This window comes from Eufriesea mexicana, unplaced genomic scaffold, assembly GCF_001483705.2.
Source record: "Eufriesea mexicana isolate 0111107269 unplaced genomic scaffold, ASM148370v2 scaffold422, whole genome shotgun sequence".
In the NCBI taxonomy this organism is placed as follows: domain Eukaryota; kingdom Metazoa; phylum Arthropoda; class Insecta; order Hymenoptera; family Apidae; genus Eufriesea; species Eufriesea mexicana.
The window spans coordinates 47,709-72,597 of record NW_016908602.1 but is presented as its reverse complement, the minus strand read 5'-3'; the positions used below and the strand labels follow the sequence as shown (position 1 = coordinate 72,597).

Below are 24,889 nucleotides of genomic sequence, written 5' to 3'. Positions count from 1 at the left end.
CCACGTTAATCAATCACAGCTACATCCGAATTTATAAAAACACCAAGACACGAGAACTCGGACAGAAACAAACCGAGAACAGCATCTGAAACGCATTCGCTCTTGTATTGTATTAAATAAAGTCTTACAAATCTTGTCAAACTACTTTGCGTTTGTAAAAGCACGCGAACATCGTCTGATATGTCAATCCCAAGAAAAGTGAGCAGAAATTTTCCACGTTCTCGGAAACGGTAAAAATAAAATATCCGCGACGAGTGATTTTGACCCCTTCGGTAGTGGCAGCGTTAAGCAAGTGGAAACGAGGAATTTTCCAAATCATGACGTCTATTCTACCGGGAACAAGCTCGTAAAGTAGTGAATTATCGTGGAATCTGATTACCGCGGTAGACGCGTTTTCTCGCTGAAAAATCGCGAGCAAGGGAATCGAACACGCGTCTGAAGCGAGGTGGAAGTGTAAAAAGAGGAAGGATCGTGGAACCCCTAGTCTGAGGCATTCACGCGACTACCTCGCGTAAGGTCAGACTCTGTGCTCCGGCATAAAAGACGCGTGGGGCTGTCGGTGGTTACCGGAGGGGTTGCTAATACTCTGGAAATCTGCTCCCTCGCGTCATATTCGAAACCTCCGGTATCGGGCAGACCTCTTCGAAATTCCGTGTCGACATCCGCTTGATTACGCGCGTCTCTCTTCCGCTTCATTTCCGAACAGGCAGCCGGATTCGGCTGAAAATTTCTTTCCCCGCCAATGGCGCTCGGGATTTCCTGCTATCCGGATGGGATCCCGAATCATTTCGCTTAAACGATCCCTCTTCACCATCTGGTCATGCGAATTCGCGACGAATCTCCTGTCGACCAGTTCGCTCGTTAGACCTTTATTCCCGTTTTCCCTGACACCTTATTTAAGCCAGAGATACAACACTCTCTGACGATACGCAGGGTTATCGATTTAGGATTAAAATATGGGCGAAGAATGTAGGAACTGGACGATTTACTCGTAATCATTGACAGGTACCGTATTCATAACGTGTCAAGAGATTTCTCGTGTTCTTCGCTTCATCTGTAGACCGATGAACTGAGTGGACATGTCTTGTGAACTAAATAGCGATTCCAAAAACTAGAGCTGAGTTTCTTACTCTTTCACCATGAGAATTCCAATAAACAAAGCAGTTGGTTAAACAGTGATACACGTATAAAGATAATCTAAAACTACCCTGACTCCTTCGATTGCCAAAAATATTGCAGACCTATCGATGGATTGTCGAGGAATGTTTTCCCAATGGACCTAATTTTCGTTCTGTTCACTCGTTTTCTCTTGATTCCTCTTTTATGGCCCTTTTCCTATTTAGGTCTCAAGATACCACAGTATTAAACAAAATTATCTTACGTCTAGTTAGAGCATATTCGGAATTTGGTAATGTGACGTAGTTCTAAGTATACCCCTCACCCCTTCAACTGCTAAAAATATTGCAGACCTATCGATGAATTATCGAGGAATATTTTCCAAATGGATCTGGTTTTCGTCCTGTTCACTAGCTTTCTCTTTTATGGCCCTTTCCCATTTAGGACCCACGATACCACAGTATTAAACAAAATTATCCTACGTCTAGTTAGAGCGTATCGGGATCTTGGTAACAGCTAAGAATATGACATAATTCTAAATATACTTCCTTTAAACACATGATCTGAACGGATTTGGCTGATAATTAACAAGATAAACGCTGTTTTACCGAAAAATGAATTTGGCCAAGGTGATAAATCAATTCAGAATGCCGTAAAGTAGTCATCGGGTAAAATAAAGAGACTCAAACTCGTTATCCCAAGATCTCCATAGCTGGGCAGTCTGAGGTCATCCTGCTAGCCAATCTCATCACCCTAAACGTACCATCGTGTTCCAACCCCTCGCAGTACCCGCACTCCTTCCATCATCGTTTCACCCTTAAAAGCCAAAACTAATCATCCATTATGCAGACCCATGTACGCTCGAGTTCCATTAATTTGCCATTAATTTACCCGGAACTCGTCGGTCACTCGTGATAGCGATTCTTAAAAATCCATGTCTCGTATTGTCGAAAATTGAAACGGAAAGGAACGAATAAAACTAACTTCGGAGAGTCTTGGAGATAAGTTTCGTTGGAACGATAACTCGTGGCAAACTCACGGGGGAGGCAAACAGGGTAATCTCGGTGTACTTTGGGGAACTGCGGATTTTAATCCGGTTTCGAAAGGGAACGGTTTGCAATGAAATTAGTCGCGGTTGGAACGTGGTGCGGGGGTGGTGAAAGTAATCGATAATTAATTTCATAACGCCGAATTCTTATTACAATTGTCGAGTGCAATGGGAACCGTCGGCCTGCCGGAGCAACCTTGGCGTTACATACTCGATGTCGAGTGGGGCCTTTTGCTTGTGAAACGCTGTGTAATTACGGAAAACGAGCGAGAATAACAATTAACACCGTAACGAGTGAGGGTAGCCTCCACCCCCGTTAAGCAAAGCTATTCGGACAAGGACCAGGAAACAGAATGGAACTCGAGCCTGCGATAGAGGTTATAAGCTCCAAGGTCGTTCGAATTTACGCGCGCTACACACGCAGGGGCGTGATTTCCGAAAGGAAACCAATTAGTTTCACCTACTTTCGTGGTGAACGTATATCGCCGGTACGAAAAGCACCTGTGTAAAATATTCCCGCTATTTGGCCGCGAGATAGGTCAACGATACGGAGTCGGCGAAATAAAATGTTTAATTTGCGAAATATTAATTTCGAGAGGCAGAACGAAACGGGAGTTCCAATAGGAATATTATAAATATGGAGAAAAAAATTACACGAGTTTCTACTCGATACGATACGGGATATAATTAGAGCCAGTGAAATGAAATTTTTAATTTATGGAATATTAACATCAAAAGACGAAATGAGACAAACGTTACTTTCAGGCTGTAATCAGGATACAATTACAAACATGGGAAGCAAAATTACAGAAATCTCCATTGCTCCACTGCAAGGATAAAGCTTTGCAGTGTCTATCGCGATATTAGAGTCGCTGAGAAAGGAATTTTTAATTCACGGAATATTAACATGGGAGGATGGTATGATCAAATATATCGTGCAATAGGAAAGTTTGAGGAACAAAGCTTGACAAGCACCGAGCACGGTTTAATAAGAGGAATCGATGGAAGAACAGGCGGAGGTCTTCGAATGCTTTAAAAAGTTTGAATCTGATTCGCGGCGCGTTCGCAATTATTGCGATTCTTGGAGCAGAGCAGAAAGGATTAAAGTAGAGGGTGCGACTTAATACTCGAGCTCCAGGGTTGCTTAACGCATTGGTATTCGGTCGTGGTGCCCGTCTAATGCCTTGCTTTTGTCTCAACAGGGGTGAATGCAGAGGGCCAGCGATTTTCCTCGAGGACGACGTAATGGCCAGACCGGATCAGTCTTCTCTTCGCGTCCTTTCTCCCTTTTCTCTTCTTTTTATTCCGCTTCCAGGCGGAAAGTCCTTCACCAAAGGGTTCCGCGGATGGGAAAAGATAAGACAAGATAGAGGGTGGTGCGCTCGAGCAGCGTTTTCGGAAATCTGGGCCAACGAGTTTAAACGAAATCGAATATACGACTGCTCTTTCTCGAAAAAGTGGATAAATAATTTTCGCGAATATTAGTTAATTGCGGAGACTATATACACGCATTGGGTAGTGATACGTAGTTGGAAAAATTAACCAGTCAGCTGTGTTTGACGACTATATCCGTCATGCGCAAAATTTAGTTACCATTTGCTATTTAATTTGTAATTTTAGCGAAAACTAAAATATATTCGTAAATCTCAATTTGTTTAGAATTTTTGGAGGCCACGACGAAATAGAACAAATAAAAAGTATAAATAATCAAATGTACACTGTGAAAACATTGACTTATTTAATGTATCGTTATGCTCTTTGAAGGTTATGCTCTTTAAGACTCAACTATACCTCGGCCATTTTATTTTTCTTTTGTTTTTTTCTCCTTTTTTTTAATTATTTTTCATTCCATTACTTTCTGTATTACTATACTACTACGTTATTACTGTATATTTCATTTTACTATTTTTGTTGTATACCAAAGGACTTTTATCCGTTAATGAAGTATTATTATTATTAATTTGAGGTGGTTTCACGCATCCACCAAGAGGTCGCCACAGCTGACTGATTAAAAGACAGTGGAATTCTTAAGAAATAGACGATAAAAATGAAATATTTTTTAAAGTAACGGCGAATTTTATGTCACTTTCCGTATTCGTCGTATCTCGCTGGAAAATATATATTTGGAAGTTTATGAAATTACAGAAAAAGAAAGTGCAACTGCTATAAAATTGGGGGAATAAAATATAAAACTCGGGGTTGCTTATCGTAACTCTACTTTACAATTGACCAGCGCACGGCCAAGAGCCGATAGATGGGCGATCAATAAAATTTGCGAGAAGTACCCTGATCCATTTTCCCGTTGAAACAAAGCTCTCGAAGCTTTCTATTCCGGTTGTCCGGACGCTCGCGTCATTACAATTAAATCCGAAGTGTCCACTTTTCTCCCGGAAGGACGCAGCCTGATCTTGAGAGGACAAAAGGAGAACGATCCGCTCTTCGTTTGCCATAAAACAACCCCTACACTTTTATACAAGTTCATTCTTTTCGAGATACAGCACGTTCCTATCCCACCTCTCTCGTCCGAGCTTTTCTTCCCTCCTTTTCCTCTTTTTTCCGTGCCACGGCAGCCAGTTACGAACCAAACAACCCTCGTATTTATGAGGGATCCTCCGCCGGAGGAAACAGGGTACACACCGCCAATTTCCACCGATCCACCCTCCTCGTTCCGCGTTCTTCCCGGTGCCGTCCCAATTTTTCCGACCCATAGCTTTTAACGAGGAGTTCTCGTGGCAAATGATCGTTCTTTATCGATAACCAGAGCTCTTCTAACAGCGTTTTTACTCGTCAACCCGTTCGCCGTGGGCCACGTACGAGCCACCGCGACACGGCCATTTTGTTGCGGCCCGCACGGCTAATGGCGGGCATCGCGCGCGCGCTAACGTTAACGAAGTTTTCACAATCCTCGGTGACTCTTGGCGGGTCTGTTACCTCGGTCGTGGAAATAATAAAAAAAAACGAGAGTGCCGGAACGATTACCGAGGAAGAATACGCGAATGCAACGCTCGCGGACGGGTTCCCATGCTCGTGCTCGTTGCGGGAGAAACCGGAGCATAGAATTGGCGCGCGTTGATCTATCAGGAAAGAAAAACGGAAGGCCAAGGAGCCAGCCATTATTCGCCGGGCGATCATTAATATTAACGCGCGCGTAGAGGAAGAGAAATTAAAATATAATCGAACGCAGACGGAAAGAAAAAGCGTGGCAATTGTTGGATAATTCCCGGGAGAAATTAAAACGTCGCTGCCTGCCCGAGCGAATCGATAAAACTTCCATACGATTAAGACTCCATATATCTCGGCGCGCGGACCCTTTTAATTAGAGAGAAAGTAGCGAGCCGGCTTGAATTATCGCCGTGGAAAAAACGAGCAGGGCAGAGGAAATCGCGAGTACACCTGCTGTTCACCCGTGTTATATTAACCCTGTGCGTTTGGTTATTTTCCAGGAGCCGCAGCCGCATCCCGCGTCTACGTCGACGCATTGTCTCGATTAGCACGCCAGGCGCAACTGGGCACATGGGGTGGTTCCAAGGATGTCGGTAAGTCTCGCAATCTTTTTATCTTTTTCCCTCTTCCCCCCGTCTTTTCTCGTCCCGTCTACCACGACGTGACGCGATACCGCGGGAAAAATGGCGGAAATTCGCAACGAAACGCGATGCACCAGCGAGCGTACGCGAGACGCGACGCGTGTCGAACCGGAGGACACCGAGGTTCGTCGTTCGACGTAATTACGGTGAATTAATTAAAATTTGTCACGTAATTATCGGCGAATGAACGCGAGCTCTAGTCGGTTCTTAAACGACAGCTGCGTCGGCGGAGGTTAATTAATTAGCGTTGCACGCATCATTAGACGGGGAAATAAATCGTTGTATCGCGGCGTGGCTGTATGGCCGGAAAATTTGTTTGTGCCGATCGTTACGCTTTGTTCGAGCGCTTTTGCCCGGGCACGCGTTGAATTTAGACCAGCAGTTTTTCATCCCCACGACTTTGTCTTCGTTTCGATGCGCCTCTTAATTACCAGATTGCCCGCGTTCCGTGATAATTATTTCAATTACGGCGACGCAGCCGGCGATATTTATAGCGAGTTAATAGAGAGCCGGGCGCAATTAAAATCGGCCAGCATGCCGATTGATATACAGCCGGCACGTTTTTAATTGTTTTCGGTGATTTTAATGGCCGGCAAACATGGTCCGGCCGACGCGCCGAATTAATAAGAATTTAAATTCGAATCGATTTGTTTCGTTCGCTTTCACGGGTCCTCGATCCGTGCCGCTAACTTTCGCAATGAAAAACGGGGCGCAAAGCATAGGGGAAAGTATATTTTTTCTACCATGACACGCCGAGTTCGGGGAGAGGGGAGAGGGGGGCTCGGATAGGCTGCTTTCGAAACGTATTAACGCATGACAATGTATTAATATCGTCGAATGCGATAATCCTAATACGTTTGATGAAATAATTCACGGCCTGTTGCCACGTCGAAATTAACGCCCGATGGGGCAACAAGGAACGCATTGTAATATAGTTGTAAAGTAATTGCACGATAATAGAATAATTAACCCGGGCCACCGATGTTTCGATATCGTTACACGGACCAACGTGGTACTGTTACAAACGCCTATGTTAAAATTCGCTAACGATAAGCACTAAACTGTCGGTAATTCGCGGAGATCGTTGCAATGGCGGCTGCAGCGAATTCTGCGCGACCGCGGTTCCATCATGGCGAACTCCGTGCTTAAAATTTCACTCCTTTATCTATCCTTTTATTTACCCTCATTTATCCTACCCCGCGAGATGGGAATGAAATAACGAAGTACGAATCTGTATTTGTTTCGCCCTCTCTGTCTCTATAGCGAATTAAAAAGCCTTGCTACCCTTTTGTCTCGGCCCGAATTTTCCACTCACGGGGTACCGGGTGGTCCGTAAAATGAATTAACACTCGCTGAAAAGGGTGGAACGAGCGCGAGTCGCATTTTTTCTTACCTTCGACGAAGTTTCGCCTGTCGGTGCGAGAGGAACGCAGGACGAGCACTCTCGTGGCTTCCAAAGCCAATAAAGGTTCACCCGTTTAACCGTCTGTCTCGCACCGCCGGCCTTATGCCTGTGCACGGGGCACGGAGGGGGTTGGAAAAAAGTTGCTAACAGGATCATTGCAGCGTGATAAGTGTACGTATTAAGGGCTGGGTCGATAACCTCCGAGTCCCGGTCAGCCTCGAGGTAAGAAACGAACGCGCGAGACGGAGGCGAGTCTTAGGAAGCTGCCCAACTGCGACGCAAGTTTTATTTGTTTCTCGGTCTCAACGAGAAATCCCATTCGAATCCAAACGAATTGCACTGTACTCGCTCGGAATTTTCCACGCGACGTGTCGCGCGTGTCCGCGCCACTGCAATCTTCCTTGCAAGATTTTTCTCCGTATTGGAAGGGGGCTTTAAGTAATCGAGATAACGCGAGATTGTTTGGTAGTGATAAAGGGAAATTAGGAATCTCTTTTTTACGAATTTTTACGAGACTTTATGAATATTTTGGAATATATGATAGATCTGTCATGGTCATGTCAGATGCTGCAGGTGGATGAGCTCTATTCACAGAATAATCTAATTTTTCGGACTACCGCGTACGTCTTGTACTAGATTTATCAATATTTATCAATGACTGAGAAGTCAAGACAATTATATTTATTTCTAAACGCGTTCAAGTTCTTCCTCCATATCATATCGCAATGGAAAAAGAATCGATGTGGATTTCAGAAACGTGTGTCATATTACTGTGATACTAATTAGCAATACGAGTACGAACATATCGTATTTATACCAAATAATTAGAAAGTGTAGGTCGATATCTGTACTCACCGAAACTTCTAACGAGGTAAACTTTCGCCTCAGGATGATAGAACTCCAAGTGGAACATTGTTTGCAACTTCCATCTTCGAGTCTCGAGCATCATAGAATCTGCAAAAATGCAAATAACAATTATTACAAATACATTCATCTATACTATGAATAATAGTTTAAAAAAAAAAATCTGAAAAAATTCTTATAGCATCCTCAAGTATCCTAAATTATTATAATAAACATTTTAATAAATATTCTCTTTAAATATGAATATATTACACATGTCCCCCACAAAAAGAAATCGAATAGCTCGAAATGGATGGAGCGAGAACAACCCCTGTTGAAGCATCGATAATTACTACATTTATCCATTACATTTAAACGTCCCCTGTATTATATATTTGTTTATAAGGAAAATCGAACAGCTCGAAACGAATAGGAGAACAACCCCTATTGAGGCATCGATAATTATTGCACTTATCCATTACACTTAAACATCCCCTGTATTGCATATTTGTTTATAAGGAAAATCGAACAGCTCGAAACGAATAGAAGGAGAACAACCCCTGTTGAAGCATCGATAATTATTGCACTTATCCATTACACTTAAACATCCCCTGTATTGCATATTTGTTTATAAGGAAAATCGAACAGATCGAAACGAATAGGAGAACAACCCCTATTGAGGCATCGATAATTATTGCACTTATCCATTACACTTAAACATCCCCTGTATTGCATATTTGTTTATAAGGAAAATCAAACAGCTCGAAAAGAATAGAACGAGAACACCCCTGTTGAAGCATCGATAATTATTGCACTTATCCATTACACTTAAACATCCCCTGTATTGCATATTTGTTTATAAGGAAAATCGAACAGCTCGAAACGAATAGGAGAACAACCCCTATTGAGGCATCGATAATTATTGCACTTATCCATTACACTTAAACATCCCCTGTATTGCATATTTGTTTATAAGGAAAATCGAACAGCTCGAAACGAATAGAAGGAGAACAACCCCTATTGAAGCATCGATAATTATTGCATTTATCTATTATACTTAAACATCTCCTGTATTACACGTTTGTTTATAAGAAAAATCGAACAGCTCGAAACGATCGGAACGAGAACTCCTGTCGAATCATCGATAATTATAATCGTTAAATTTATCCAACAAAAAAGCGTCATAACTCGCGTATCCAATATAGAAAAATTGCGAATCTTCTTATATACCCAGTCGACTATTTCGAAACATGATGCAAGTAATTAAACGTAAGGATTTCTCGAGCGGAGCACTGTTTTGAAAGATAATACAAAACGAGTTGCCGAACACGCCTACGTTGTATCATCCTCACGGATAGTGGGCGAAGTTAACTGCAATCGGTGGTTGGGTAGAATATCCGAGCCCTGGATATAACCCCCGTTAAGTGCATACGAGACGCCCTAGGGCGCCTTCCAATTTAAACTCTGGCCTGTGTGTGCTACCTCGAAATAGGGTTACCCTATTATTATTTGTCGTTGCGGCTGGCCACGGATAAGAATAAAACAGATAAATTATCGTTCCATCAGGCTTACTTGCAATTTCACACGACGACGGGTGTTCCTCTTCCAATTAAACTTGCTTTAACTTAAATTGTTCCCACATCTCGGCTACCTCCGATCATCCGTTTCTAACAGCGTGCCCGAGTTGTTGCTTCAATCCCGCGTAACTCGTCGCGATGGAAATTGTAAAACTGCGCGATTCAATTACGCGGTGTAACGAGGGTGAAACGTTGCCGGGGAGAGGAGGGGACGAACGATAAGGAATCGAAAGGAAATTTCCGGAAAATTGACTGTTATCGGTGAAGTGTCGCGCTGCTGAAGGGAGACACTCGGAGTTTCTTGCAACAATCGATGGGTAGCGGGCTGGAATATCTTATTACCTCCATTTGGCCGTCTGGCAGTTTTCCAGTGTACGCCAATTTGCACTCGTTAAAGAGATGCCTTCGGAAACTTGCCGCGTAGACTATGTTGACTAAACGTTCTCCCCTTTGCAGAACTCAATTTTCATTAGACGCGCCTAACTTCCTCCCGGGATACTGCATACTTTTATTCCCCTCTTTACTGCCTCCTTATTAAATTCTGCAGTGACGAATGACGCGGCATTCGTCTTTCTTCCCGTTTCCACTTCGTTTCCATGCAAAATAAGAAACACGCGTACCATTTCGTAATAAATCACTCTGGGGAGCTGCGGGCTTTTCCGCGCTTTGCTTCGATCATTATACTTGCTACGATCGTTGTACAATTATCGACTGTTCCTACATACCACTGTTCCCTCTATTGTCTCGGCTGTTTCTTTGCCCCTTAATACCCGTTGTTACTTCGTTACTTCGGAATAATAGTCACTGTCGGAAAATATCTCGGCAATGGCTCTGCAGGAAAATTTCTGATAAATTTTCCTCCTGTCAAAAATTTCACGAGAAGCGAAATAAATTTGCGATTCGTCCGAAACCTTTCGCCCCGATATTTTTACGCCACTCCGAGTCCAAATTACCCCTAGATTCTCTCGAATTTCTTTGTCCCTTAATTCCAGTTGCTACTTCGTTACTTCGAAATAATAGTCACTGTCGGAAAATTTCTGATAAATTTTCCTCCTGTCAAAAATTTCACGAGAAGCGAAATAAATTTGCGACTCGTCCGAAACCTTTCGCCCCGATATTTTTACGTCACCCCAAGTCCAAACTACCCCTCGATTCTCTCAACGACCCAGGATGCCGGAGTTGCAGCCGCGTCAATGAAGAACAAACTTGCGAATCGTCGTAACACGCTTCACCGGAAGCTAGGTCGAGAAACAACAGCGAACCTTATTGTTTCTGCAAGCACTTTTCGATATTCAATTCCGGGAACGTTCGGCCAGCCTTCGATCGTGAGCCATTGGAACGGTTGAACAACGGAAAGCGACTTTTGTAGCGAATATGAATCGTCGGGAAAGATGTCAATACCGGTCATAGAAATTTCCACCTGAATGCGCAAGATTTCAATGGGCATTGTACGGGAATTAATTCAAAAATCCAGCGAGACTTTTCGTCTAACCGCGTGGGCCGAATTATTCGCGACAACGGGCCATCGATCTCGTTGGCAGGATCGATTAGTCGAACGTTGCGAGTTGCCTTCCGTTATTGCGAAACATCCTCCGACCGATCGTTTCGGGTTCCATCGACGGTTTACCCGTGGAGAGGCGTTTCCTGAATAGTGCAGGGATTTCCTTTGCTTCCGCAACGAACCTTTCAAACTTGCTCACCGAGGAATCCGGCGACTCAAGTTTAAATCGACGGACTTTTGTCAACTGAGGAACGACACACGCCTGCAGAGAGACAAACTCGTTCAATTTAGACATGCGACTCTCCGGCCCAGGTCCAAACTAAATTAAACTTTTAATTATTTGAACAGAAGCGGGAAAAGAACGAATTGTTACTCTTTCCGTTTTCATTACGCGACACGCTTCTCGTGCAGTCGCGTTCGCTTTTATTTCCCCGCTTTTAGCATCCTACTCTATAGACGGCTTCCTCGAAAGCCCTCTAAATCGAAGAAACTTTCGAGTTTCCCGCTTTTTTCGCGATCCTCGAAACGATGCAGAAAAATGGAACAATATTTTAATTGGGGTACTGCGACGGATGGAGGAAAATCAGTTGGACCCGGAAAATATATTTTACGTTTCACTTAGCTGTGATTAACGCTGGAACTACCGGCTGTAATTAGTACCTAAATATAATATATATTATTAATGAGAATTAAAGCAGTGCAATGGAAATAAAGGATATATACGTACGCATACATACATACGTTATTACGATCATATTCGAATTTTGCGGGGATAAAGAGAGCCCCCTCTTTGGGGAACGATGGGATTAAAAGTGTCCCACCTTTTTCATGCACTGTATTGCATTGTGGGACATTTTTAGTCCCACCTCGAAATATTGCAATAGTTGCATGCACATAGGTTTATATTTCGCCTTATTTATCTTATTAATCTCTTTTTCCCGGTTTTATGTTTTTACATTTTTTGATTCCTTTATTAATAAAAATATACCAATTTGGTTTCATTTCAAACGCAATAAAATTTCTATGCAACACGGGTCTATTTTATTATCTGAAATACTGTGCCACAAAGAGTTAAAACGAGTCATTCTGACTAGTTTGGTAGTCTTAGTATTAACAAAGGTTTATGCAAAAATTTGATCAATATTTCTAGTTTCGAGGTGAAATATTCCGCGTGTAAAATAAAATCAGCATCTCGAGTTTCGAAATTTTATATGTTCCGAGAATTCGACAATTAAGTACGGACCTAGGTCTATTGTGTACCGTGAATAGAGCACTGCGAACATGGGTATAAAATATCGAAAACGTGGAGTTAATTACGATCGATAAGAGACCAAGTCGTATTTGCTAACACGAAATGAATTGGATATCGAGAAGCTTATATCGAGGTTGTTTGGGAAAATCGATATTGAATTTTGCTGTGTACTTGGTGCAGTCGGGAGAGAATTAGTTATGGCGAACCTGTGAAAATGAAATGTCAAATTAGGAATACCCATCCAATAATTAAGAAGCAACCAGTGAAAAGAGTATTATTTCTTAATGAGAAGACTCAAAGATTCAATCCCATATTTTATTTTCTTCACTTGGATACTAAAATCCGATTAAATAAATATAAATTTCCGAATTTTTCCCTACGAAATTTACCCACTTTGAGAATAATCACGATTTCTGAGATAACTCAATATATTATAACTTATTACCTTCACAGCGATATAAAAATTCGAAACAAACTGGAATAAATGAACAGGAATTTTCCTACTAATCCTCCTTCCGAAGTAATCGTAGCCATTTTTAAAACAACTCAAAATGGTCTCGTTGTAATTCATTTCCTTTGCACCGATGTAAAAATTTCTGAGATAGCTGAAAATGTTATAATTTATTACCCTAACACCGATATAAAAATTCGAAATAAACAGGAATTTTCCTAATCCTACCTACCAAATAATCCTCCCTTAGAAGTAATCGTGGCCATTTTTAAAATAACTCAAAATGGTCTCGTTGTAATTCATTTCCTTTGCACCGATGTAAAAATTTCTGAGATAGCTCAAAATGTTATAATTTATTACCCTAACACCGATATAAAAATTCGAAATAAACAGGAATTTTCCTAATCCTACCTACCAAATAATCCTCCCTTAGAAGTAATCGTGGCCATTTTTAAAATAACTCAAAATGGTCTCGTTGTAATTCATTTCCTTTGCACCGATGTAAAAATTTCTGAGATAGCTCAAAATGTTATAATTTATTACCCTAACACCGATATAAAAATTCGAAATAAACAGGAATTTTCCTAATCCTACCTACCAAATAATCCTCCCTTAGAAGTAATCATGGCCATTTTTAAAATAACTCAAAATGGTCTCGTTGTAATTCATTTCCTTTGCAGCGATGTAAAAATTTCTGAGATAGCTCAAAATGTTATAATTTATTACCCTAACACCGATATAAAAATTCGAAATAAACAGGAATTTTCCTAATCCTACCTACCAAATAATCCTCGCTTAGAAGTAATCGTGGCCATTTTTAAAATAACTCAAAATGGTCTCGTTGTAATTCATTTCCTTTGCACCGATGTAAAAATTTCTGAAATAGCTCAAAATGTTATAATTTATTACCCTAACACCGATATAAAAATTCGAAATAAACAGGAATTTTCCTAATCCTACCTACCAAATAATCCTCCCTTAGAAGTAATCATGGCCATTTTTAGAATAACTCAAAATGGTCTCGTTGTGATTTATTTCCTTTGCGCCGCTGTAAAAATTCGGCTACGTAAATAAACAGGAATTTTTATCCTGATCTTTCCTACCAAATTCTCCTTTAGAAGTAATAGCAGCCATTTTTTAAATGACCACGATTTCGAGTAAAATTCACTTCCCGATCGAGTGACTCCTCGTGGATATTGCAGCATTGGTCGGACGTTAATGGGCAATATTTCGGGAAATCTTTTGCACTCGAGGAAGATAGCTTCAATTTCCATAAGTAAAACGACAATTTCAGATACCGCGAATTTCAAGCCCCATTTGCAGACCCGGTTGGCCAAAAGGCTCGCGATAAAACGTTAAATACGGAGCACCGGCTAGACCGAGGTTTTCGGTAATTCGAATTGCCATAATACGCGGAATTCGATTTCGAGATAGGTGGAACACGTGCATCCGGGTCTCCATTGCGGCTTGTAGTCGGTATCGATCACTTGAATCGGTAATTTGGCTGACACTGCTCGTTGAAACGCAAGTTCCTGAACTAGGCATATTTCGATCGCGGGCTAACCTTATCGACACTTATGGCGACACGCGCGTACGTGACGGTGCACGATTTTAATATAATCAGTGTACTCCTGTGTAAAATTATATGCCAATTATTCGACATATACGAATGCCGAAAATATTAATATTCATAGGAATAATATTCCAAACCGATATTCGCGATAGTATTTCAACGGAATCCCATAATAATCCGTGCAATTTCGCCCCTTTTGCCCGTCAAATACGGTTATCGAAAACGTCCGAAACGTAAAGGAAATTAGAGGAGCCAATGACTTTGGCACGCGGATTAACGCGGAAAATCTCCACGTGATTAAAACAATTTCGTTGACGGATTAATGCTTGCCTTAGTGGGTCAGTCGATTTAATCAAGCGCACCGCTCTAGAGCGGTCTTCATCAGTGAGATTTATCGATACGAGTTGCAGTCAGCATCCATCGTTTGATCTGATAATCCTTTCTAATTCTAACCCGGAGTCAGCACTCGAATTTCCAGCGGTCTCTTTAGAGGTTTCACTCGACCTCCATGGCCAGCTTGCAACCTCTATGCGTCGTGGAAATTGAAAAGTCGTGTTCGACAGATTGATCGAGGAGCCCCCGATCAATAGCTTAACCCTGTTCGAATACCTTTTATGTTGACCTCGATTATCGCGGTCCACCTGCAAAGTTAGCTTTATCTTCTCTCTACTTTTATTTTAAGATTAGCTCCTGTGGTAAAGCGATATTTCAAGCGAACCGAGAAAGTCGAGGAGCTTTAAGTTTCTGCTGAGGGGTGCGCTTGGAAAACTTGAAATTTTTTAAATTCGGATGTCAGAGAAATGATAAATTGTAAAACAGAAGATTAGAAATGATCGGGATTTTACTCGGTATTTGAGAGACTGATATTAAAATAATCGCGGAATTATTTGGATTTTAATTTGCATCCACTGTATCGGGGGTAACCGTGGTAGCCATATTATAAATTGCAACCCTTCCCGCTGAACGTGTTGATTTACGATATAATATTAAGATTTACACAAATGCACCACCAATTTCCGAATTTACATACGTTTATTTATGTTACAAATTATGCCTCTGCATTTATTTGGGTTATTCCTGTTTGCTCATTTGCTTGCAAAATACACTGTGTGCTGCATTTGTCCCAATTTTACTTAATTACAGCCAGTCTGCCACGAATTATTTGTTGCGTAAATATTTATTATACCGCGTATTATTTGCATACGTCGTGCTACACTGTCCAGCCGAGGTCGCAATGCTTTATATCTCTGTCGTAATTTTCTCCCAATGAAACCGTACTCGTCAATTAATTCTTTGTAATAGATCATTTCATTAAATACGCTCGCAAGTGCCCGACTTACTATTCATTATTATCTCGTACAGAAATAATAAACAGCTCTTTTCCTACCGCTGTACCAACGCAATAACCGTGTCGAGCAATTTTTCATTAGATTACCTTACAGTTCCAACCCTTTTGAAACAAATTTTACTACGTACAGGATCCCCTCCGCCATAGGCTGTATATGCGCGACAGAAAGCAGAAATCGATGAAAATAATCTAAAGGATGGACTGTGCAAATGACGATGTTTATCTACTGCCGTATTTTCAACGGATTTCACTGATCCCGTATCCGTATTCCATTCCTTATCGACGCCCAAGCTGCGCCAGCGACGTCGTCACCCTAGGCACGCGGGGATCCCTTTGTCAAACAGGTCAGGATTTTTCTATAATTCTGGCGAGCATACGTCGAGGCAATAAATCCGGGAACGTCTTACACGCGATTACCATAACATAACGCATTTTGCGAACGCGTACGGCGAGCAGAGCGATAGCGAAGGAAATTCGTTTTCCCACCCCTAACTCGCGCCAGGCGAAAATTCGATGCTCACGATGTTAGCGCAGGGTGGCGCCGAAATGAAAGCGTGATAGCGAAATTGGCAATATCGCGATTTTTCCCTCCCATTTCTCTCTCTTCCTTAAAATCGATCGCGTTTCCCGCCCCTTTTTCAACGGCAGCGGCCCTCCTTTCGTCCCAATACACCCTTCGAGGGTGTAACGAGATTGTCGTTCAAGATTCGATATTAATTCTTGGGCCGTGGGACGTTCGCCGTCATCGAGTTGCGAATTTTCGTCCATTCTACGCTCCTGATGGTTCTAGGCGTTTCAACCCCTTTTCTGAAAAGGGTGTGTATATCGAGTAATCTTTTGCGAAAATCGTAGACGCGTTTACTATTTTCATGGTATATAGAATTATTTTTCTTTGTGAAAAAATTGTATTATAATTTATCAGGCGTTAAGAATGACGAAATTCGATTAACTTCAACCCCTTTGCCGCGAAGGGTGTGTATATCGGTAATCTTTTGCGAAAATCGTAGACACGTTCACGATTCTCATGATATATAGAATTATTTTTCTTTGTATAGATAGAATTATATTATAATTTATCAGGCAATAAAGATGTCGAAATTCGATTAATTTCAACCCTTAAATGATTTTTTCAATGGAATTATACGATTACGATCTGTATATTATAGAATTATTTTTGTTCCCTCAAGGGTTGTGCAATTTATTAACAATATTCGTTAACGATGTACATATATTACGCGAAGCTCAGGAATTTAAGCTTTGTGTCTGTTTCACCTGACTCTGCCTTTGATGTTCTTGAAAGCTATACTCCTGACGTAGTTGTTAATTAGTCACGATAAATTACGTTGATGTCTTCGTTTTTCAGCGAGCGATTAGTACCGATTCTTTGTCTACAATGCTTTATTACAATCCCTTTTAAGGGTTTATTATAACAACCCTTAAACTCAATTTTAAAAAGAAAACTTTAAAAAGCTCCGATTTCACGGTCATAATTGCGATGGATTTATTAATACTAAGAAAAATTCCGTGTTAATTGCTTCGATTAGCAAATCGAAAATATTCTCGCAATTAATAGTACAGCAGCGAAAGGATGAAAAATTATATAAAACGGCAAATAAATTTCCCGCGACTTTCGAATATCACGTTGCATAATCCCGAGATGATTACATATAGATTAGCCTAAACGATGGAATATCTCGGCTGTCTGGCCAGTTTCGAATAAATTCCACAGATTTCCATGGAACGAGCGAAACTCGGGCTTTTTCTTTCGGTCAAGAGAGAGAGAAAGAGAGAGAGAATTAATGTTCATTTCGCGAATCGACGTTCTTCTGTTGATTCATCGATAATGTTTATTTGCAACAAACAGGGTGCTCCCGCGGCGAACGTTCGCCGGTTATTTGAAAGTTCACGCTGGTCTCGTTTGCTTGCTTTTCTCTACAATTAGTCCAACGCGGATTGCTGCGTAACAAGGGGACAAACAATCGATGCACGCTGAGTAATTTCATTAATAGCAAATTATTGCAAATTCTCTCGTCGCGATACGTTTAACGAGCTTCCGGAATTTCGCGAAAAATCTGCCGCCCGCTGCGACTCATTGAAGATATCGCCGACGATATTAAAACTGAATGTCAATTAATATCGCGCGGCTATTCGAGCTATCCGAAATATGCGACAACGTTTTATAAATGGGTTTTCATTCACATTTAGTCCGACGAACTGTTCATAGTTTGCCGCAGGAATTTATACCGTGTATCGCGATCCTACTATACGTATTCAACTTTAATTTCATCTATTGTTGCCAATATACCTGAATCTTGCTCGCAAATTAACCCTTTGCACTCGGCGATTTTTTCGTTACAGGAAAATAATAATTCGAACACTTTCTGCCATAAAGTCGACGATATTTCGGTAATAAAACGGTAAATAAAATATCGTATGCAAATTAAGGCGTATAATTATATTACTTCGATATTCCACGCATCGTTGGGTAATTGTAAATTTGATATATTAATTAACGTCCATCTCTAGAATCTGATTAAATAGCGACTGAGAGGCGCCGCTCGAGTGCATAGGGTTAATAAAATAATATCTTGGGGGAATTTTAGAGAAATTACTAGATATTACTATATCTTTGTCTTCTTTTAAATACGAATTAGGACGACCGATCTCTCGTCGAATTTTTACGACACGACCGGTTAATTGCCATTTCGAATACTCATTGATGATGAGGTATCAGAGGTATTAGAGGCAATGCTACTGAAGCTAATGTAAAACAAATTCTCGACGAATGCGGACAGCTTTAATCACATTGGGAGGAATCAGGAAACATTGTGTATCGATAGCTGACAGAATCAACAGCAGACGGTCTTAATAGGGTAAATTGAAGCATAGCCGCGACAATCCGATCAAACCCCTTTCTATACGGAGAAATAGGATTTCAGACGTATTTGAGATCGGCACGATACAGGTTGCACAGCCTGGTGTTACACTGAGACGAATAATTGCTGTCGACTTCCTGCTCCGTTAATAAGCTTACCATCCAGTCGATTGTCTTCCTCCTTTGCGAGGCATTGAACCGTGGCAAATCGCGTTAAAACTATATCTAACATCCATTATTCATGCTCATAATTCACTCGCCATGTTTTCCAAGAGCATCGAATTATTTACATAATTACATTCGCGATGTTAAGCTATAATAATTCGCAAAGCTACTCCCTCGTTCAAAATTCAACACCCCTGGTTAACTTTCGCGTCAGTAATTGTCCATGTTGATTTACGTTTGAAATTTAGCCTCGCGTTACTGTTATGCTCGATCGGTACACGCGCCAAGACGAGACAAATGCGAATAAAATAACGGAATATTTAATTAAATACTACGTTTCTCAACGTGTGCTTCATTCTCTTACCTTGCGATATGAGCTCCAATCCCGGGTGCCATAATCAACAGGAAGGTCGGGCACGTGTTGGGCCACCTTGTCCGAACACGTCGAAGAATAACACGGAACTGAAACAGAAGGAGGTCGACGAAAATGAGCTACGAGTCTGACCAGTGTTTGTTTACGTTGGATCCTAACTGCGAATTATGGTTCTCACCCGAGAATCTCATGTTTCACCCGAGTTCCTTACCATAATTTCCTATCTCGCGTAATATCGTAAACGAAGTGGTTAAATTTAATTATTATTAATTATAAAATTATTACAGACATTTCACTCTATCTAACAATTTTTTAACCGCTGTGTGATATAAAAAATATTGTCTTCTGCTAAAATATCATTCTCAAAATTGGATACTTGTAACAGACACGAAGACGAAATATCTATAATAATTGTAATCTAGCCATATAATAAAATATTTTATATTATATTGTAAGATTTAAATAAGGGTGTAAGGACGGGGGTAAGTGAGGGTGTAGAGAGTTTAGAGTACATAAAGAGTCGTAGGAAGAGAGAGTATTGTGAGAGGTCAGTGAATTGCCAGCATAGCAATATGTAGAATTAGTCTTTCCGTATTTGTTATTTGTTAATACGTGATAATTATTAATCATCATCAATGCTGCTGTGTGTGTGACCCCTCCACCCTCAACCTTACGATATTCGCGAGAATATAATATTCCAGGGGAAAGTATATACGAGCATCCCCGAGTACTCGATTATGGACACAAAATTGAATCGATAAAAATTTCAGTGAATTTACGCGAGAAAGAAAATTCTCGAAGCACGTGCTTTGCAAAGAAGAAAACGCGACGAACATGGACCGGTAGGTGGAAGAATTATTCAGAGTTGCGCGAGGTGAGGAAGGTCGCGACGTAATCGGTGCTCGCTTAAAGCACCGGCCGATAATTTGGCCCCGGTAATTTTATGCAATTATGCGTATTACCACGGCTACGCAGGTTTGTACGTTTGTACGTGGACAGACGCGGAAGGGTGGCAGCGCAGCTGGAATTCAGGGGGCGGATTTCGGCCTCCACGTGTCCTCGCGACCCTCTGCGGCCCACCCCCACCCCGCCATCCGGTCCCGACGCCCGGCGTCGCTGGAAATGCCGCGTCGCCTCGTTTCACGGTAAAGTGACCGCGCGTTAACTCCCATTCGTTACGCGTTTACATTATTATTAAAGCGCATTTACACGGCCGTTGGCGCGAGCGGCTCCTGGAATTTTAATTTTCAGACGACTCGCGAGAGGGCAGCCGCGTTTCCTATCTCCCGTTATCTTCGACCCGACGCGAAAAAACCAGAGAGATTAAAAGTACACGAGGGGTGAAATTTCGTACGGATCCTTGCCTGCAATTTTCTACTTTACTTGTCTCATCACCGCACACCTTTCCTTTTTCCACACTGCTCACCTGTTTTCCTCTGTCCCTCGTCCCGCTTCCCACGCCGACCGCCATGTAACATCGATCACGTATGCTTGTAACCTTTTGTCGTACATTCTTTCACCACCGAGACTTCCTTTCGAACGATCTTTCTGGAAACTTCTTGCAGCCCGAGATTTATGAGGAACTCGCTAAACTGTCCGAAATAAACACTTCTGGAGCTCACTAGAAACGTGGAACGCGCTAAACTCTCAGAAATTTCGCGAATTTTTAACTATAGACCGAGATGATGCAATCGCGTCTGTCGATTACGCAAGGAACGATGGGTAAATGCGTTGTGACGTCACTGAACGCTCGAAACGAGTCTCCCCCGTCCCCCCGTTCCCCCACTCCACCACCGTTTTTACAGCAACGCGAACGTTCTAGAATTATCAGATCGAATTACGTATTTGGGATATGCCGAGGCGAGTATGGCGAAGGCGAAATGTTTGTCGATTACGAACCGCGAAGATTAACGGGAAAGGTTTCGGTTTTATAACGCGACGAGAGCGTGTTGATTTCCCAGCTTCGTTCGTTTATTTCACCGCTCTGTTTACGCGGACTCGGGAATTTCATTTGTCTGCCACACGCATTCTACAAAGTCCTGCGTTAGCACGTACAAACGCCGAATTCTGTTTAATCGGTTAAGCACGTAAATACACTACCGCGTAAAAGTACCTGGACACATGCTTATTATCGAGTCGATCGATGAAATTACGGACAGACGGGTGTGTAATGATTTTATGATCGTTACAGATGCACACGCGTTTGCGAAAACTAATGCGACGTAATAAAATTGACATCGATACGAGTAAAACTTCGTGCGACCGTAGCGTTGTCGGGGAATCGATACACGTAAAACTTCGTGCGACCGTAGCGTTCTCGGAGAATCGTTTCACCATTGAGTTATTTAACTTCGCGTTTAATTTCGGGTAGAGGAGTAAATCTATCGCGATTGATTCTAACGATAGAGGAATAATTAAAATTCGTATGGGATTTTCTACACGAAACAGCGGAACACGTGGCGATTGTAGGTTACCGCGTCACCGGTAATTGTCGCGTTGGAATAAAGCTAATTTAATATCTCCGCGTATTATCTGCATAATAATTCGAATAAATACGTGTCAAATATTACTTACATGGCAGTAGATGCCACAGAATCAAGTGTAGATCTGTAAAATCTCGAAGAGAAGCACTCGAAAAATTCACTGCGCGAACAAATAATTTACGAATGCTAATGGCTTCCGCTCCTGCCGCGTGGAAATATTATAGTTATTAGGGCGACCAGCAGATGGCAATACGATACGTGCAACAATACATCGCGTTGTCGCGGTAGTTTTAAACATTTTTAATTTATCGTCCATCAATTTTTTAATAAAACTTTTAATTAATCTTCTATTTATTAATGAACCATTGATAATATTCACGAACAAGCTTCTAGATATACAATCAACTCTTGTGTATACTTATAAAACGCTTCATAAATTATATTTTCCTTAATATGGAATACCCATATATATTTAATTATATAATTTCTAATTTTATTAATTCTCATTTCGTAATTACGCATTTCGAATCGTGCACGTAACCATGATAAATAAATAAATAAATCTTCTTAAACAAAGGGTACAATTATCTTCTCTACAATATAATTTTTATCCAATTGCTATTTTTCATTTATACGTAATCTAATCCTAACAGTTAACGATTTTTATAATATATCGTTTATTTCGTACTTATCCTGTGTACTATCCACGTAAATTGACAAGTCAGATTAAAAACGATCAGCTATAATAACCGGTGATAAAGCTATCGTTCAAAGACCGAATAACAATTCCAGCTCCCCAAAGAAAGCGTTCGTTTCATGGGAAAACAGCGCACGAAGTTGCCACAGAATCCACATTAGCCTGTCAACGCGTACAAATCGGACGAAATCAGAGCCGGCTTTCATCCACTGGAAATCATTATCCACGATCAATGGATCGGAGTGCACGTTCGCCTCGGGCACGGGCACCGTGCTTTGCATCCTTTATCGCGAATCAGATCGATCGATCCGGCGTACGAAACTAATGCCAGCATTTAAATCAAAGCTTGAACACGGGGCCGACCACGTGGACCGGCCAAATAAAGTTTCCCAGCCGATGGAGAACATCACTTGCATTCTCAGTGATACTGCTCAGCTTTCACGCAGAGCTGAATAGTCACGCCGCAATTAACTCGTATTCAGCACTTTGATGTTGCAACCCCCGCATTATACGCGTCGTCTCAATTGTAGCGGTGATCTGAGCCGATGAAAGGATCGCTGACTGTAGTCTAGCTGCAGACACGGCAATGTTTATCGAACGCATCGGGATACCTGCACTTCGGCTGAATATTGCCTCCCAGGGCAGCGGAATCGATGTGCAGTTGCACGTTGCACGGGATCCGCCGTTGTTAGTCCGCCAATTCCGTTCTTCCTATTTCATAGTCAATACGGGCACCATACATGATGCTCTGTTTACCAAGAGGAATTTCCTCTCACCGGACTTGCAATTTCCCCAGCGGATTTTTAATGCTAATCTGCCATCGCTTAGTTGACCATTTTTAGAACTATCATCCAAAATTCCGCGTTCTTCGTTGTCTTAATGACTCGAATTCGCGATTTTTTCCAATATACACGAAAGGTTTTGACAGTAAGTGCAAGGGAACACTTGGGTCTACCTGGCTGATGATGGATAATAATCAGTAGCCTCAGAAACTAGTAAACGCTTCAGCAACTTACGACCGACTTCCAAAACTTCTGATTTAACACTAGACTTAGGGAACCCGTCAATTTGGCTGAAGGGTTGCTCCAATTATACGATGGTAACAGATTTAGTTAACTTATACTAAGACTGTTAATATAATATATAATTGTTTTTAAATTAAAGTAATTGTTAAAAGAAAAAGGCACGTGGTTTCCTTTACCTGTCAATTTGACAGGTGTCCTTAGAAATAAATGTACATATAACATCTGTAAACCTAGTGTTAAAACTGACTCTCAATACCAATGATTCTAAAACTGACTGCTGACTTTTATAAACCCTGACTTAAAACTGTCTGCCCATGCCCTTGCACTCTTATTTGAACCTTGCACTCTGTATTGTTTCCTACTCAAGCTTTCTTCCTCGATCACTCGTTTCTCACGCCAAGTGAGCCAGGTACTTCAAACACAGGACGTATTCATAAATTTTCACTCGTTTCTCTCACTCGGCTCTGTCATAAACATCCCTTACATTCGACCCTCTTGCGCGTGGTCACTTTTATTCTATGTCCCAAGCACTCTTGACGTTCTTTCAGTGGTGCACTCGTTCCATTCCTATATACATCTAACCGATCGTTCAATGTCTCCTATTATTCCATTTTTCCATGATTCTACTGCTTTTTCAATCACCGATCACTTGACAGTTTAGTGTTAACCAATAACTGTATCGCGGAACTATAAATCGTATCGATCAAAGAATATTCTTGAGAATTGCTTTAACACCCATGCACATAGGTCAGTGAGCAATAGGAAAGGTGAAATAGTTTCCGAAATATATCTTTTGATCGACGATTTCATTCGTGGATAGAATTGCGAAATTTGTTGGTTAACGAACGCCTTAAAAATTCACCCGGGTGTCGGTATTGCTACACAAGGAGTCGAGAAGTAAATTTTGTTTAGAGTTTACTTCACTCGTTGGTCGAGTAGAAAGCAAACAGCTGTACTCAAAAGTGCAGCTGCATGAATAGTTCATGAAGGATCCTCGTATTTTCACGTAGGATCGAGAGGCATAGTACTTTGTCACGATGTTGCACATTGTAGACCTGCGGTACAGCTTTTCTTTACGAGTGTCGTATGTAATGTAGACAAAGAGGAACCTGGTGAACTTGGAAATTGATTGCTCGAGGGTTAAGGGAATTGGTGAAGTAGCACTTTTATCCAAAGCAACGGGAAATTAAATTTCGTTGTGAATTTATTTCCCTGAAAATTCGAGTAGAGAGCAAACAGATGCCATCGCAAATACAGTGATCGTTGACGAAAAATCCACGTATTTTCGGATAAGATCGAGTGGCTTTTACGAATTATATAATATTTTGTTTCGCTGCTGCATACAGTAGTGACACTTCTTTCGAGATGGTATAAAACGTACGACAAACAAAACGTACTCGACCGAGCATCGATTATTATTGGCTGGTTCAGGCTATGGTAACGAAGGACTATACTAACAATTCCATTGCTGTCCGTCGAACTGTGCGAAAATTACTGTCGAGTCAAGTATCCCGGCGCGACAACTTGAAGCAGGAGTGCACTCTACGTGCATATGTTACATCGACGAATCTGA

At 41.4% G+C, this 24,889-nt stretch overlaps 1 protein-coding gene across 1 annotated transcript in view; it reads left to right on the top strand.

The window, feature by feature from the left end:
• Nucleotides 1-24,889, top strand: part of LOC108545449 (brain-specific angiogenesis inhibitor 1-associated protein 2-like) — a gene marked incomplete at its 3' end in the record, with an annotated part of 217,061 nt that overhangs the window by 159,870 nt on the left and 32,302 nt on the right. The window contains exon 4 of the mRNA XM_017897072.1: nucleotides 5,608-5,700. Coding sequence (XP_017752561.1) covers nucleotides 5,608-5,700 — 93 coding nt within the window. The remainder of the gene's footprint in view (nucleotides 1-5,607; nucleotides 5,701-24,889) is intronic.